This window comes from Symphalangus syndactylus, chromosome 16 (assembly GCF_028878055.3).
Source record: "Symphalangus syndactylus isolate Jambi chromosome 16, NHGRI_mSymSyn1-v2.1_pri, whole genome shotgun sequence".
NCBI lineage: Eukaryota > Metazoa > Chordata > Mammalia > Primates > Hylobatidae > Symphalangus > Symphalangus syndactylus.
In genome coordinates, this window is record NC_072438.2 from 25292011 (window position 1) to 25309952 (window position 17942).

Sequence of the window (17942 nt, forward strand, 5' to 3'; positions counted from 1 at the left end):
TACTAGAGAAGAGGATGCAGCCAGCAGCACATTTTGTTGTCAGAAGCTTCATTATCAGAAATAGAACTGCTAGGAGGCTGGATGGAGAGGAGAGCACCATCTATTTAGTGGCCGTTATATCCAAGGCACTGTGCTAAGTGATCTGCCTGAGCTATTTCACTTTACTCCACACAATAATCCTATGCAGATTAGAAAGCTGAGGCATGAGAGTCTCAGACACTTGTCCAGGAGAGTGGGAATTTGAACACAGGTCTTCAATGGCTAGAGTTCCACTTAACCACACCTTTGTTCAGCAAGACAAAGGCTTGATGGGAATCAAGTGTTTCCCTTAGAGTTTTTCTGGAAACAATTGCTTAACCCTCAAAACACCAAAAGTTGACACAGGTCCATCACTGACGGCAGAAATATGACTCTGATATTTACACAAGTCCTGAGTTGTCAAAGCATGCTTAATGTTAAAATAAGAACGTGAACTAACATTATTGATCACTTAATATGCCAAGCAGTCTTCTGAGCCTTTTATATGTGTTCTGTTATGTTTTACCAGAAAAACATTTGCTGTTTCAAAGTCACTGGGATGAAGATGAGCTGTTGTAATTCAAAGACCTGAATTTCAGCCCCAGCACCGACATCCAGTTTTCCATGAAAGAAATGGCTGAAATAGTACATTGCCTGTTTACCATAAAGGGTTGCTGGAGCATCAGAGGTGAGCAAGCATATGGTCAAAGCATTTTGTACATGGTAAAGTGCCACTCATTTTATATATAGAAAGAGACAGGATCTCACTCTGTCACTCAGAGTGGCATGATCATAGCTCACTACAACCTTGAGCTCCTGGGCTCAAGCAATCTTCCAGCCTCAGCCTCCTATAGCTGGGACTACAAATACACACCATCAGGCCCAACTAGTTTTTTATTTTTTATTTTTTGTAGAGATGAGGCCTCACTACATTGCCCAGGCTCAGAAATTCTCATCTTTATTTTCATTGTGGAGTGGCCACTGAAGTGAGCCCCAGTTACAAGGAAGGAAACTGACATTTCCATTAATATGTCCCTCTGCTTCCTTGACACTCTCCAGGTGAGATTCCTGGGACCCCTATTGGTTAACAGTGCAACTTCCTGAACCCCCCTTCAGGCTTCTGTGACCAACTAAGAAATTTTACTGCTCCACTTCTGCCCAACTTTGCTCCCCAGAGATATGGATAGAGTGGCTGTTGCCAGTCTCACGTGATGTTAAGTTGATATTCAGGAATAAGGTAAAAGTCAAAATGTCAAAGTCCACAGTATAAGATAGAAAGGAAAGAATATTTCATTCCTAGTATCTACAGATTAAAAGGAAAACCTAGATCTTCCACTGTTAGAAGAGATGAATACCCCAGCAGTGTGGCTACTATTTGCTAATACACTAGAAAAACACTTTTCTCTCCCATTTCAGATAATGCAGAAGGAGGGACGGGTGAGAGCAATGTTAAGTGTTGAATTCCAGGCTGCCCCAACAGCCACAAAGTAATTCTAGTCACAGTTTACCCCCAGCAGATTCACACAGTGAGAAATTCATAAGGCCCTGTTTACACATTTCAGTATTAAAGCCCCAAGAACCGGGGTCATTTGATGATATTAATAACAGTCCTAAAGATTCTGACAGCAGTGACATTTCAGAGAAAGAAATGCCAGGGCACCCACGCATCAGAGAGATCGACATTTGATACCGCGCATTGTTGGCAATATTCAAGTGCTAATCATTCCGTTTTTGTTTTCCTTCTACCATATGCATTTTTTGAGATTGGTTTGCGTCTCTTTATCGTCAGAGCTACCTGGTTTTGCTTATTACTAACTCCTTTATCATGAGGTCCACACCAGGGCTATTTAAATACTTGAAACAAGGAACAATTAAACAGTCTGCTGAAACATTAGTCTAGGAGGAGATATAAAGTTACTTCCTTCAGTAACACACTCCGCTATATAGTCAGGTGAAGATTGTCTCTGTAGAGGCTTCTGGATGTGGTTGTAGGAAGCATGGACTGTGCAAGCTCGCACTGAAGGAGGACAATAGGATGGACTTACAGTCTTGAAATAGAGTGTTTGGAAGAGCTGACCTTGGAGCAGAGCATTGCCGAGTATCTGAAAGATGTCAACGACCCTCGCTGCTGCTCGGAGACCTTGGGGATGACCTGCACCCACTAGCATGCCTGGATGGTTCAAAAAGGCGTGGTATGGGCTGGCGTCTTTACTCAGCTTCTCCTCCTTCATCCTGATCATCGTTGCCCTGGTAGTGCCCCACTGGGTGAGTGGGAAAATCCTTTGTCAGACTGGAGTGGATCTGGTCAATGCCACAGACAGAGAGCTGGTCAAGTTCATTGGGGACATTTACTACGGGCTCTTCCGAGGGTGTAAGGTGCGGCAGTGTGGGCTCGGGGGCCGCCAGTCCCAATTCACAAGTGAGTATATTGGGGGCATGAAAGCTGATTCTAGGCACTCATTTTTGTTAATGTGTAAGAATGCTTATGTCTCATTGTGGAATTTGGCTGCTGCCTCAATGTCAGGCGTAATGTCAAAGTCCACAGTGAAACAAGGGTTCTGGATCTACATCAAAAAGATCTTTCCTTCCTTCCTTGCTTCCTTCTTTTCTTTTTCTGTAGAGGTGTATAGAAACATTAGAAATAAGGATTTGTGCATTTTTGCAGTTTACCTCTATTAATAATAACTATTAAAATATTGAGGGTTTACATGTGTCAGACATTTTAAGCACCTCACACCACTTGTCTCCTTAAAGCCTTACAACAAAGTTATACAGAAGGAATTGTTAATGTTCCCATTTTCCAGAGGAGTACACTAAGGCTTGGAGAGGTTACATAACTTACCTGAGGTCACCCAGCCAGGAAACAGTAGAGCCGGACTCCAGACCCATGCCACATGACCACAACAAGTGGGTGGAGGCTGCCTGCAGAACTGAACCTTTGGGAAGCATGATGACCACTTCCACATCTACTTTTGTAAAAGCTTCACAGTCTGAGAAAATGCAAAGGGGCACTGTGCTTGGGTTCTGGAATCAGACTACGCCGGCTGGAACCCCTACTGGAAAGTTTACTGGTGGGGAGACCTCAAGCAAGGCACTTGCCTGCTCTCTGTGAACGTGAGCTGGCACAGACTTTGGCTGGCATTCCGTGTGGCATCAGAGCTGCCCAGGATGTAAGCAGAGCAGTCTGCGCAAACAAGAATCCAAGCTGGACTTAGGAACGGGCTTCTGGAAAGGAAAAAAGAAAACAGGCAATATTCTGCAAGTCTTTTGAATCGATGAGATCGCTGGTGAAAAGTGTCCACACAAAACCATAATTAATACCATGCCGATGCAAGGTGATACAGAATGGTATTCGTTCCTTGATTTCTATATTTCAGAATTGTAGTAGTTTATAGAAATCTGGCCAAGGTAAATGTATTAAATTTATAAGGACAAAAAGCTGGAACCGTTGACAAATATAATACAAATTGTCATCATTTAAATACACAAAAATTTACATTTGTTATGTATATTCAAGATCAATATGTCTGGGCATATTTATATTTACCTAGCAATTAGATTAGACCCTGGATATTGAAAAAATAGCTCCATCAAAATTATAACATAAAACTTGAAAATTACGTAAAGAAATAAAAATAAAAGAAATGCTAAGAGCTAACCATGACAACTACATGGACTACTTGATTCTGAACTAGATGCTGTTGCTATAAAGGATGTCATCGGGACTGTAAAACTTCCCCTTTGCACTCTCAAGGTTCTCTAAACAATCTACTGACAAAAGGCAGATTAATAGGGAAAATGGCACACACATTTATTAGCATGCATGGGGAAAATCACGGAGTGATTGTCTGCTGTCTCACTGGGGTACAGATGGTTATATCCTCATCATCTTAGGGGAAAGGGAGATGGGGAAGTGTGGATGATTTTAGGGGACTAGTAAATTATTTTTAGGGAAATTCAATGGGCTTAAAGAACATACAGTGAGCTGGGACAAAGTCTGTTGGGCCCACAGAGCAGACATTGGTTTGTGACAAAAGTCTGTCCAGCTGTGTTAACAGACTTTAGTCTTTCTTCCTGTGATATGGGTACAATTAATGAACACTCAGGGAATGGACCAGAGGTCTTTTTCTTTGGTAGGTCTGGATGTAGGCAGGTGAGGGAATGTCAGAGAACAACCTCATCCTGTGCTTATGAGACAGACAAATAATGGAGAGACACGAGGGAGAGGGGAAGCCAGAGAGACCTTGCGGCTTCTTCACAAAGCTTCATATTTTAGGGGTGTTGGTTTCTGAACCCCAACAGGACAATTGTTGAAACTTGAATGGGGTGAGAAGATTAAACCGCAGTCACGTACCAGCATTAACCTAATGACCAGACCCCTGCCATTCCCAGCTCACAGAAATGTAAACTGCTTCGAGTGGGAAGCTGCAAACAAATGCATATTTTGTTTGAGCCTTGGAGGAACTCAGTAAATACTTCTTGCCTTCCTCCTTCTTCCTTCTTAGAAGGACACCCATGGGAAACATTCCCCTGGGTTCAACTAACATGGTCTGGTGTGGAAAGCATCAGAACCCTGTGAAAAGCATAAAGGACATTTTATTCTTGTCCCTGAGTAGGAGCGTATTTGAGAAGGTTTTGTTTGAGAAGGTTTTGTTTCCTGCTGCCCTGGGGTTGTCTCAGAGGAGGGTCTATAAACATCCATTCACAGTACCTTGGATGTGATTCTCTTTCAAAGCATTCACGAGGAGCCTGGGGCCAGGTTCCTCCTGTGCTTGGCTGGCTTTACCCAGATACAGCTCGGGGACACTGATATTACAAGGTTCTCTAGTGCCAGTCTAGTCTCCTTTAGATTTACAGCTTTTAATTCTAGCACAGTATAACCTCGAGGCAGCTACGGGGTATATCAGAGCCTCCCACAACCAGCAGTCTGTTTCTCCTGGAGTCTCTTTCTGTCATTCACTATCCATCTGTAGAAAGAAAAAAAAAATCCCCGCAGTTGCAGATCAGTGTAGATGGGGACATAAGTGAAAGTGCTTTGTAAACGGTGGGATGGGGAGGTTTTATTGGGTCTCGTTCACAAACAGCCACTTTTCTCATCACAGAGGTCTCCCCAAAAAATCACCCAGGGGAATAAATTCCCACACCAATCATGGAGAAAACCAAAGAACTATTCATCACAAAGATTAAGGCCCTTTTTTTATACCCAGGCCCTATGAAATAAAAACAAGTCAACATGGCTGTTTGGGTGGCTAGAGAAAGAAAGAGACAGACATTACTTTAGCATTGTCCACACATTCAATTGCACTATGGAGTATTTACAGACCAGGCTCTTAGGAAAACAGGGATGAACAAAACAGACAAGTACCTGCCCTAGAAAAGCTTACCATCTGGCCGGGTACAGTGGCTCATGCCTGTAATTCTAGCACTTTGGGAGGCCAAGGCGGGTGGATCACCTGAGGTCAGGAGTTTGAGACCAGCCTGGCCAACATGGTGAAACCACATCTCTACTAAAAATACAAAAATTAGCCGGGCGTGGTGGCAGGTGCCTGTAATCCCAGCTACTCAGGAGCCTGAGGCAGGAGAATCACTTGAACTTGGGAGGTGGAGGTTGCAGTGAGCCAAGATTGTGCCATTGCACTCCAGCCTGGGTGAAAAGAATGAAAATCCGTCTCAAAAAAAAAAAAGAGAAAGAAAACAGAAAGGTTTACCATGTGATAAAGGAGAGGCAGGTAAATATGTACTAGGCACAGAACACAGTATCTGAAGCCACTGCCTTGTAGTTCATTTCCTTCCATTTTTACTATGCTAGAGAAGAGATTTTATTATGCCCATTTTATTGATGAGGAAATTAGAGATCAGAGAAATCAATACATAAAATAATTTCTTTAAAAGCACCTAATATAATCGATTGCTTTGCAGCTTTTAGTTCTCTGGTTCCTGTCTACTTCCTGCCTCACAGGTATTCCACTAGTGGCCAGGACCTGGGTTTGACTTCAGATGTCCTGCTTTTCTTATTTGCCCTGCGGGGGCAAAAAGGACTGCCAGACCTCTCTGGCATTCGGAGCAAACAAATTATCTAATAGTCGTAGATGCTGATAGAATGATTAATCAATTCTGGTATTCAAGTGAGTTGCCTCTAATATGTAGGAAACAACTATATCTATTCAAATTCAAAATGAGACCTTCAGAATTCAAAAGACTCTATGTTTAGAATTTTAAATCTCTACTTATCTATGCTTTCTGATTTTTCTGCTCTAGCCCTGTAATAGAGTAGTTAAGCTGACACTTTCTTGCTGTGGGAGCGTGGCTAAGCTATTTCACTTCTCCGAGCCTCAGTTTCCTCATTTGTAAGCGTGAGAGAGGGTGTCCAAGAGCAACAAAACAAAGAATATATATAAAGCCACCGGCACATAGTCTGCACCCCATATAGATGGCTGTTGTCATTTATCACCATGAATCATGTGTTGTCATTGATCACCATGAATCGTGTGTAGGGTCATGGATTTCAAGCTGGAAACTTAAATTCAATTCCTCTTGGGAGACATCTAAAACTCTTGGAACCTGGGTTTCAAATATGAAAGGCAAGTGAGCAACAGCTTTCCTAGGGCAGCACTGGGTATCAGGCTAAGGCAGAGTCACCCCTCAGAAAGAAAGTAGAAAGAACTGGTGCATTAACACTCCTGAGAAATGATTTGAATTTCTACTTTTTTCTTCTTTTTTAAAAATAATTTAATTTAGAGACAGAGCCTTGCTATGTTGCCCAGACTTATCTCAACTCCTAGCCCCAAGCAATCCCCCCATCTCGGCCCCCAGAAGTGCTGGGATTACAGGCACGAGCCACTGCCCCAGCCTCGAATTTCTAAATAATGACATATATTAAAAAATAATAAAATCTCAATTAACCATGAGGTCCTGAGCCCTGAGTTATGGCACAAGAATGTGGGGGTTGAGTGAGATTTGCCCTTTGCCAATAAGTATTTTTTAATTATAGTTAATGCACTTCCTACTATGAAGGCTGAGGACTGGGCACTCTTTACCACCCTCTCCACATCACTCCATATGCCCCAAATTCCCTCTCCCCCATCATCCTAATATGATTATTTCTCAATTTTAAAAAATCAAATCTGGATATGGGTTCAATCATTATGTGGATATAATTCTTTCTTTTTAAAAGATGAATTATATACATTATGGACACCTTAATTTATTAAATCAGTCTATTCACATATTGCTTTTTCTCCAATCTTTTGCTATTGTAATGAATATCCAATATTTGATCTCCGCTTTGAGCACATGTGGGAGTGCTTCTGGAAAATAAATTCCTAGGTGTGAATTTGCTTTAGTAGATGTTGCCAAATTGCCCTCTAACAAGGTTACACGAATTAATATTTCTACGAGACTTGAGAGTGCCTCTTCCTTACACCATCGTCAGCACGGTGTGTTAGCAAACATTTTGATCTTTGCCATTTACATATGTGACTGTTTTCTATTGTAAGAGTTTTGGTGAGCATTACTATGTTAGTCATGTGTCCTAAGGATTGCCTGGTCAAGAAAGGGGATAATGAAACAATTTAAAAATCAGGCACAAGCGGCAGGGTCTGGTGGCTCACACCTGTAATCCCAGCACTTTGGGAGGCTGAGGCGGGCAGATCACTTGAGGCCAGGAGTTTGAGACCAGCCTGGTCAACATGGTGACACCCCCGTCCCTACTAAAAATGCAAAGATTAGCCAGGCATGGTGGCGGGTGCCTGTAATCCCAGCTATTGGAAAGGCTGAGGCATGAGAATTGCTTGAATCGGAGAGGAGGAGGTTGCGCCAAGCCGAGATGGTGCCACTGCACTCCAGCCTGGGTGACAGAACAAGATTCTGTCTCAAAAAATAAAAATAAATAAAAATCAGGCACAAGCTACTGTGTCTGAAACAAAAAGGGGCTGAGGGTTTGAAAAGAGAAAAAACAATCTAAGGGACATTAAGATGGGATAGAAGCACAGGGAAGAAAGACGCTTTACAAAGACAAACTCACTGGAAAGGAGCTCGTCTTCCAGGGTAAAGTTTCCAATGCTGATTAGATAACCATAGGGAGATAAAAATAAATGGAAATTCAGAACTGGAAAGAAACATCAGAACTCACGATGTAAACGTGGAGTGCCTGAAAACGTGTGAGTGGAAAGGACACCTAACAGGAAAAACAAAAACTCTAGTTCTCAGGATTGGGAGACGCCAACCTTCAGTGACTAAGAGAGGCAGGTGAACCAGCAAAGGCGCTAGTTCCATCAGGGCGGGTATTCAGCAGGAACCTTGGGGCAATTGCAGAGGAATGAGTATGCTCAGAAGTTCTGTAGCTTTCATAATGTTCAATTCTTCATTTAAAACTACTAAAGATCATGACTTGACACTGTTGATACCATACAGTTGTGAACAACAGTTCTCAGAAAAGAAATTTGGAGGAAAGAATGTATTCCAGTTAACGGTTTACAGACCAGGGAAGCACAGCCTCTGGTGTAAAAGGAAGGTGTATTCCAGGGAAGAAAGGGAAGGCTCAGATTTTATAGCAAAAGTTCCCACCCAGGTTTCCAATCAGGTCTGTTTAGGTAAATAAAGGATTCAAATTCACTTAGTTCTGATTGGTTGATACAGCTGAACCCTGATTAGCTGATACAGCTGAGCCCTGATTGCTCATTACAGCTGAGCCCTGATTGGCTGAAGCAGATCTCAAAGATAAAAAGGTGTGAGTTTTCAAGGAACTCAGAAGATGCATGTGACCCCCTAGTCAGTAAATGGCCACTTGGCCTATTTTAAATTTAGACCCAGTAAACCACTCAGGACCCATCTTGAAGGACTGGCTCTTTCAGGGTCACATTTGTTCTCATAGTATATTGAACTATAATCTTATATAGAATTAAGAGTTCCCTTCCCCAAATGCAAGCAATTTAATGTCTCCAAGCCTGTGGGTAAAGGGAGTTTATAAAATCTACCTCATGTCTTTGTCATGCACATTGAACAAGACGATGTAAAATGTTTGGTCCATGACTGCACTTAGTAAATGTTGATTATCCTCAATTCATATGCAGGGATTACTATCCCCATTGTACTGATGAAGAAACTGAGGCTTGAGAAGTCACATGACTTTCCCAAGACCATCAAAATGTAACAGCAATAACCACAGCTGCCATTTTTGAGAACTGACTTTCCCAGGCACTATTTGAGCTACTCTATTATGTTATTTCATCTTCACAGCTGGTACTGCTGGCAAACATAGAGAAAACAAATATAAATTAAGATTTCACTAACTTATTTGCCATATTCGTAAGGCAAATTAATATTTTAATAAAACATTGTGCAACGTAAGAATTATGTGTCCTTCATACATGGGGGTAAGCCAGGGTCTACCTTGCTGAGTCACTGGGGCCTGTGTGCATCAGTTCACATCAGATCCCAGAGCTTCAAGCTCAGTGCAACTTAAATTGACAGCCAGGGCACATTTTGATTTTATGTCCACTCTAAGGAAGAGAGGCTTGTTGGTCAACTGACAAGTATGAATCTGGGGGCCATAAGTTCATCTCAGAAAGTCTCCCACTGTTTGAAAACCCCATGCTTGCTGTCTTGCCCTCACCCGTGTCTATTGAACCCTTCGTGGTATGCAAGCTTGGGCTTTATGAAAGCGAGTCTAACTCTGACATTGAAATAGTGCTGTGTCTTGTCTCCCCAGTCTTCCCACACCTGGTGAAGGAGCTCAACGCAGGCCTTCATGTGATGATTCTGCTGCTCCTCTTCCTGGCCTTGGCCCTGGCTCTGGTCAGCATGGGCTTTGCCATTCTCAACATGATCCAGGTCCCATACCGGGCAGTCAATGGTCCTGGGGGCATCTGCCTATGGAATGTCCTGGCAGGTAAGAAGTCCCTTAGGGAGAGAAAATTACGTCCATACCATCGCAGGGCTGGGCTCCAAGTAGTTGGGCAGAAGGTGTGAAGGAACTAAAATGCCCCATTGGAGCTTTGACTTTCCTGGGTCTAAGACCTTCTTGGTGGGCATGGAATAAATGTCCTCTTTTTCCTTTTTTTTTTTTTTTTTTGAGACAGGGTCTCACTTTGTCACCCAGACTGGAGTGCAGTGGTGCAATCTTAGTTCACTGCAGCCTTGACCTCCTGGGCTCAAGTGATCTTCCCACCTCAGGCCCCCAAGTAGCTGGCAGTACAGGCAGGCACCACCATGCCCAGCTAATTTTTTGTATTTTTTGTACAGACAGGGTTTCACCATGTTGCCCAGGCTAGTCTCAAACTCCTGAGCTCAAGGGATTCGTCTGCCTTAGCCTCCCAAAGTGCTCATGAATTTCCTCTTTAAGTTGCAGAGTCTGTCACAACAAAGAACCATCTTATTAGAGTATGTGAATGGCTGAGGGCTTAGGGCAGTGAAGCGAGATCGAGGTGAAAGGAGAAGCCAGAAGACAGAGAGCTGGAAGTAGGGAGAGGTGGGGGCCCTGAGACAGGAAGGAGATTCAGCTGGTGCTGCAGCTAAGGCTAGGAGGAACTCCACAAATGACAGAAGAGAATGGTAGTGTGAACAAGAGGCCATTCGTGAAAGGCTCCTCCATTCAGGCTCTGGGTTGAGAAGGGGAAGTGAGTCCCATCTAGCTGCCAAGGTCTTTGGTGTTCCCCCCACACACACTTGGGCATATTAATGCAGACATGGCTCACTGGCTGTCTCAGTTCTCCCTCCTCTCACCTCCCCAACACCTTCACTGCACCATGCCCTTAAACTAGATGCAACTTACTGAGCAACCAGTAAGGGCTGGGCAGGAACCTGGAGATTTTGCATGTATTACTTCATTTAAATCTCACCACATCCCTCTATGAGGTATTATTAGACCCACATTTACAGATGAAGAGCCTGAGGCTCAGAGAAGTAAAACAGTCGCCCCACAATGAGTGGCAGAGGTGGTATTCCAACCTAAGCATAACTGATTCTAAGCTCTTTATTTTTCCACAGATCCATGCTCTCATTTATGACCATCATGACCTATTTTCCAAGGCAAAACTACAAGATTGTGTGTGTGTGTGTGTGTGTGTGTGCGCATGCATGTTGATTTGGGAGTATATTGATGCACAGAAATTAATTCACATTTAATTATGCACTTAACATATCATCTGTAATGAAAATAACAGAATCCTGTGAAATGAGGGCTGTCACAGAAAACTCAGGTCAAATATTCAAGGTACCATTAGGACAATAATCCCTCACTATGATTACCTTATACAAGAATAATATAAAAACAGGTAATGTTATTTTATTATGTATTATAATATATATCAATCAATCATTATGTATTTGCCTTTGTTTGCAGATGGTAGCCACCCTGTAGAATTGTTTATATACATGGCTCACCCTTATCAAGACTACAGATGTCTTCCTCATCTGCATGAATCCTCACAGAGGATGTCATGTAAAAAGTGCTCAACTCTGCTTATTAAATAAATCCTTATCTCTGTCCATTTCTTTCCTCAGAGAGATAGCACTCAGGCTCTACTGATGAAAGTATTGGCAACAGGCAAAAAAGCCTGGGCAACATAGCAAAATCCCATTTCTACAAAAATAAAAAATAAAAAAAAATTAGCTGTCCGTGGTGTCAGGTGCCTGTAGTCTCAGCTGCTTGGGAACTATAATCCCAACACTTAGGGAGGCTGAGGTGGGAGGATTGCTTGAGCCTGGGAGGTCCAGGCTGCAGTGAACCGTGATCATGCCACTGCACTCCAGCCTCAGCCAACAGAGCGAAAGCTTGTCTCAAGAAATAAAAACAGGCAAAGCTTTATGTCTTTTGACAAAACTTTATTTCTTGCCACTGAGCTTAAAAAAACAACAACACCGTAGTGTCAAAAGGCAGAAAAAGGTGAATAGCCTTTGAATATCTTTTGACTAAACAATTCCATGTTTGGATTTATGCTGAGGAAATACTGGAAAAGAGAACAAGGATGTACATAAAATGGTATTTGCTGTAGCACTTTATAATATCAAAAAATTAGAAGTAATCTAGACATCCAGAAATAAGGTCACACTTATTTAAATTATAGTATGTGACCTTATTTCTATAATTTAGTAGAGACTGCTTAGTCTCCACTAAAAATACTTACATAAATTATAGTGTGTAGTGCATAAAATATTATGCACTCATTTATAGTCATGCTGTAAGCCTGGCACGGTGGCTCACACCTGTAATCTCTGCACTTGGGGATGCTGAGGCAGGAGGATTGCTTGAGCTCAGGAGTTCAAGACCAGCCTGGGCAACATAGTGAGACCTCATCTCCACAAACAAACAAACCAACAAAAATCAAAAATCAGCCAAGCATGGTGGCATGCACCCATGATCCCAGCTATTCAGGAGGCTGAGGCAAGAGGATCGCTTGAACCCAGGAAGTCGAGGCTGCAATGAGCCATGATCACGCCACTGCACTCCAGCCTGGGTGACAGAGCAAGACCCTGTCTCAAAAACAAAAATAAAAACAGACAATAAAGTCATTCTGTAACAGAATATGTAACAACACGTAAAAATGTCCCAGTGAGGGGAAAAAAATCAAATTTAAAATCAAAGTAAGAACACCATAACACTAATTTTGTTAAAGAGAAAGAAACGTAAAGAAAAACACTAAAATGTTCAAAGTGTTCATGCTGGCTTTTAGGATAAAAGTAAATTTGTTTATGATTTTCTCTGGTGTCCAAATTTTTCTTTGATGAAGATATACTAATCTTTTAAGAAGCATCATAAATGTGTTATTAAAAATATTAATTAAAATTGAAACCAGAGGAAGAGGGGGAGAGAGAGAGAAAGAGAGAGAGAGAGAGATTCCTCCCGGAAGGTCAAAGTTTCAAGCAAAACATAGGGAAGTAGTTTGGAATTCTTCCAGTTTTCCCCTCCCTCCTTTCCTTTTTCTATGAATGGTCATCCTTATCCTTAAGCATGGAAGGAGGATAATTAAACAGGAGAGCAACAGTTTTTCTTACATCTTGCCACATAGCCTTCACGGTCTTCATAGAAATGCTAGGATATTTTAGACAATGAACTTCTCCAAATGTGGATCCCTAGGAAGCATGGTACTGGGTAAGGGGAAAAATTGGAAGAGTGGGCTGGGCACGGTGGCTCACACCTGTAATTCTAGCACTTTGGGAGGCCAAGGCGAATGGATCACTTGAGGTCAGGAGTTTGAGACCAGCCTGGGCAACATGATGAAACCCCGTCTCTACTAAAACTACAACAATTAGCCGGGTGTGGTGACAGGCACCTGTAGTCCCAGCTACTCAGGAGGCTGAGGCAGGAGAATGGCTTGAACCCGGGAGGCAGAGGTTGCAGTGAGCTGACATGGCACCACTGCACTCCAGCCTGGGCAATAGAGCAAGACTCCATCTCAAAACAAACAAACAAAAAAAATTGGAGGGGTGGAAATTCAAAGCTGATAAAGCAGATTCTCTCTTTCCCTGCACAATCCTGCCTCTCTCCTTCATACTGTGTAGGTTGTCTCCTACTTTTAAAAGCAAATTAAAATTTACGTCTTCCTCATAATTTTTTTAACCCAAAGCAAGTTTGTCACACATGGCACAGAAATGCCACCTCTCATAGAGTTGCAAAAAGGAGCCATGAATGAGGGTGACCTTTTTGGATTTCAGGCGGCGTCGTGGCATTAGCCATCGCCAGCTTCCTGGCTGCAGTGAAATTTCACGACCTGACGGAACGAATCGCCAACTTTCAGGAGAAGCTCTTCCAGTTTGTGGTGGTGGAAGAACAGTATGAAGAGTCGTTTTGGATCTGCGTGGCCAGCGCTTCGGCCCACGCCGCAAACTTGGTCGTGGTGGCGATCAGTCAAATTCCCCTCCCTGAGATTAAGACCAAAATCGAAGAGGCCACAGTCACGGCTGAGGATATCTTGTATTAATAGCCTTCCCCTGTTCACACCCTGTCCTAAGTCAGTTCTGTGTGTGAATGGAGTCCTCATGTTTTTGCAGCCTTCCCACTCCATCATGGCTATGTTCTCAGCAGTAAGAAGAAGGATGTGAAGGACCAAGGCTGTTACCTGGGCCAGAAAAGAAAAACTTGCCTGGAATCCCCAGCGTCCTTGCATTCCTCTCTCATGACCTTGGAGTTCAAGTTGCAGCTGGAGACTGCCACTTGCCAGCTGTGTGTGACATTAGACAATTCACTTAATGTCTACGTCTCTGTTTCTTCATCTGTAAACTAACAGATGTTCACAGTAACAACTTCGCAGGGCTGTTGTGAAGTTTAAATGGGTGATGATATTGCCAGATTCTGCATTCTGTAGAGCACTTGACAAATACAAGATACTACATACTCCAATAAGTGTCTGTAGATCCCTGGTCAGTTCCATACAATATTGGGCTGGTGAATGGGGAAGAATTCTAAGAAGAATATGATACTGTTCCTGTTCCTGCCCTCCAGAAACACCTAGTCTTTCCACGTGACACAGGACTTAGCAACGGTAACACTAAGAATGCAAATAACTGCCATTTTTTGAGTGGTTACTATGTGCTAGACACTGTTCTAACTCATTTATTAACTCATTAGGTCCTAATGGCAAAAACAGCAATTACTTTTGCACCAACCTAATAATAGAACAGCCAGAAGGGACCGAGGAGGGAATTAAATCTCGGGGATGGGGTGTGGTATTAAAGAAAGTATCACAGCGTGAACATGTGATCTGAGCTTTGAAAGATGAGTAGACTTTTTCCAGTGGTGAAGGAAGCAAAGTTAGAGAAGGGCATTCCAGGATGCGTCAGTAAAAAGGCTGGGCAGAGGGTGTGAAATTACAAGGAGGGACTGGGCACAGTGGCTCACACCTGTAATCGCAGCACTTTGGGAGGCTGAGGTGGGCAGATCATGGGGTCAGGAGTTCGAGACCAGCCTGACCAATATGGTGAAACCCTGTCTCTACTAAAAATACAAAAATTAGCCCGCCGTGGTGGTGTGCACCTGTAGTCCCAGCTACTCGGGAGGCTGAGGCAGAAGAATCACTTGAACCCGGGAGGCGGAGGTTGCAGTGAGCCGATATCACACCACTGCACTCCAGCCTGGGTGACAGAGTGAGACTCCGTCTCAAAAAAAAAAAAAAATAGGAAGAAATTTCAAAGAGGGCTTAGAAGCGTGTGAGTACTCAATGGGATTAGAATGTCGCTTTAATCACCTGTTGGAGAAATTCAGCTGTTTTGTGTTGGGTTTTCCTAAGTGCCACTGGAATGATTAATTTTATGTGTCACCTTGGCTGGACCACAGTACCCAGATATTTGGTCAAACACTTCTAGATGTTTTTTCAAAGGTATTTTTTGATGAGATTAACACTTAAATTTGTGTATTTTGAGTAAAACAGATTACCATCTATAATTGGATGGTAATTCCCTCATCTAATCAGTTGAAGAGCCTAATGGAAAAAAGGCCTAGCTCCCCTGAGGGAGAGAGAATTCTGCCAGTAGACTTTTTGGACTCAAACTGCAACTGTCACTGGATCTCCAGCGTGCGCATCTAGCCTCAAGATTCTGGAATTGCTGGCCTCCTGAGTCATGCGAGACAATTCCTTAAAATACCCCCCTCTTTCTCTCTGTTACTCTACACACACACACCCACACACAGCCTGTTGGCTCTGTTCCTCTGGAGAACCCTGACTAACAGAGGTACACAACTCTATGAACTCATTTTCCCTTGGTGCTAGCTTGGATGAATCTTTTCCCAGGTCTCCTATCTTCATGTCATGCAAAAGTTATCTAATGTGATCGTTTTGTAGTTCATGAGGATGATGATTGGGTTTTCATGCACGTGTGTAAGATGTGCCATCCTGGAACCTTGTTATGACATCCGCACATTACCCATCTGACCTGAAGAAAAAAAAAGGAAAAGGATTTTTTTTTTTTTTTTTTTTTTTTTTTTAACAGAGCTTCGCTCTTGTTGTCCAGGCTGGAGTGCAATGGCATGATCTCAGCTCACTGCAACCTCTGCCTCTCGGCTTCAAGCAATTCTCCTGCCTCCGCCTCCCAAGTAGCTGGAATTACAGGTGTGCGCCACCACGCCCAGCTAATTTTGTATTTTTAGTAGAGATAGGTTTTCACCATGTTGGTCAGGCTGGTCCCAAACTCCTGACTTCAAGTGATCCACCTGCCTCGGCCTCCCAAAGGGCCGGGATTACAGGCATGAGCCACCACGCCCAACCTGGGAATTTTTTTTTTTTTTAAGTGATCTAATTCCCTAGATTAGCTCCATCTAAAATGACACCTGATTTGGTGACTTCAAGAAGTGCTCATGTCATCTCTCTCTTCTTTATAATTCCTTGCTGGGCTCACCTGCCCCTTTCAGCCCTCTTTCCATATCCCAGGCATAGCTTCAGCACTATTTAGTGGACTGATGGAACTCACCAACGATGCAGATGGCACATGGCTAGAAGAGACAGTTATGTGATAGGAGACGGATCCAAAAGATAGTGACAGACTGCCAAGCTGTCTTGAAAACAAGAGGAAATGTCAATATCATATCAAGTTTGAACACAAAGTTCTGCTGAAGGATTTTTTAAAAATCAACATAAATACAGAAAATCTGACAACAGTTTATATGACAAGTGTCTGAGGATCTTGGTACATTTATTCATTCAACAGTATTGATACTGATCTAGGTGCTGGGACTAAAGCAGTGAACTGACAAAAATCTCTGTCCTCCAGACATTTCATTCTCCCAGCAGCTGGGGATGATTCATACTGAGAAGGCTTGTGATGGAGCTATGCAAAAAGTTAGCACAGCGGCCCGGTGTGGTGGCTCATGCCTGTAATCCCAGCACTTTGGGAGGCCAAGGAGGGAGGACTGCTTGAGTCCAGGAGTTCAAGACCAGCATGGACAACATAGCAAGACCCTCTCTCTCTATTTCCAAAAATAAAAATAAAGTCATCAGGGCCGTAGTCTTTGAACTGATCACTGCCTTCAGTCATATGCAGACCATCATGCCAAGAAGGGGGCAGAGTGGACCGGGCACAGTGGCTCACGCCTGTAATCCCAGCACTTTGGGAGGCTGAGGTGGGCAGATCACCTGAGGTCAGAAGTTCAAGACCAGCCTAGCCAACGTGGTGAAACCCCATCTCTACGAAAAATACAAAAATTAACTGGGAGTGGTGGTGGGTGCCTGTAATCCCAGCTACTTGGGAGGCTGAGGCAGGAGAATCGCTTGAACCCCAGAGGCAGAGGTTGCAGTGAGCCGAGATAGCGCCATTGAACTCCAGCCTGGACGCCAAGAGTGAAACTTTGTCTCAAAAAAAAAAAAAAAAGGTACAGAGTGAATTCAGTTTTTCTTCTAAGTGTAAATTAGTATTGACTTTAATCAAGATGGATGTGTTTCTTTTTTTTTTTTTTTTTTTTGAGACAGAGTCTTGCTCTGTTGCCCAGGCTGGAGAGCAATGGCAGGATCTCAGTTTACTGCAAGCTCCGCCTCCCGGGTTCAAGCAATTCTCCTGCCTCAGCCTCCTGAGTAGCTGGGATTACAGGTGCCCACCACCAAGCCCAGCTAATTTTTTGTATTTTTAGTAGAGATGGGGTTTCACTGTGTTGGCCAGGCTGGTCTCAAACTCTTGACCTCAGGCAATCCACCCGTCTCAGCCTCCCAAAGTGCTGGGATTACAGGCATGAGCCACCACGCCAGGCCGGATGTGTTTCAAGAAGTCAAAGTGCAGGCTTTTGTACGCATATGCACTTTTTCTGTGACAGAGTCCATAGTTTTTGAAAGTGTTTTTAGAAGTATCTATAATGTCTTTAAACCATAATCCATCAGGTGGCAACCACGTTACTGGCAATAATCAGGCCTAGTCTGAAAGACCGTCTTTCAGGAATAGGGTAAATGAGATTCCAATATGGAATTTAGCAGGTTGAGAGTGGGCATGGGAAGAAGAGAGATTAA

The 17942-nt window shown here is 43.2% G+C and overlaps 1 protein-coding gene and 1 non-coding gene across 2 annotated transcripts; both read left to right on the forward strand.

Moving 5' to 3' along the window:
* The first annotated feature begins 1958 nt into the window (after positions 1 to 1958).
* Positions 1959 to 14306, forward strand: CLRN2 (clarin 2). The gene is made up of 3 exons (XM_055246373.2): positions 1959 to 2437; positions 9728 to 9907; positions 13672 to 14306. The coding sequence occupies exons 1-3, from the start codon at positions 2185 to 2187 to the stop codon at positions 13935 to 13937; spliced, it is 699 nt and encodes a 232-aa protein (XP_055102348.1). The 5' UTR covers positions 1959 to 2184; the 3' UTR covers positions 13938 to 14306.
* A 1476-nt stretch (positions 14307 to 15782) lies between these two features.
* LOC129465093 (small nucleolar RNA U13) lies at positions 15783 to 15886 on the forward strand. The gene has a single exon (XR_008651871.1). It is a non-coding gene; the product is annotated as a small nucleolar RNA U13 (small nucleolar RNA).
* The last annotated feature ends 2056 nt before the right edge of the window (positions 15887 to 17942 follow it).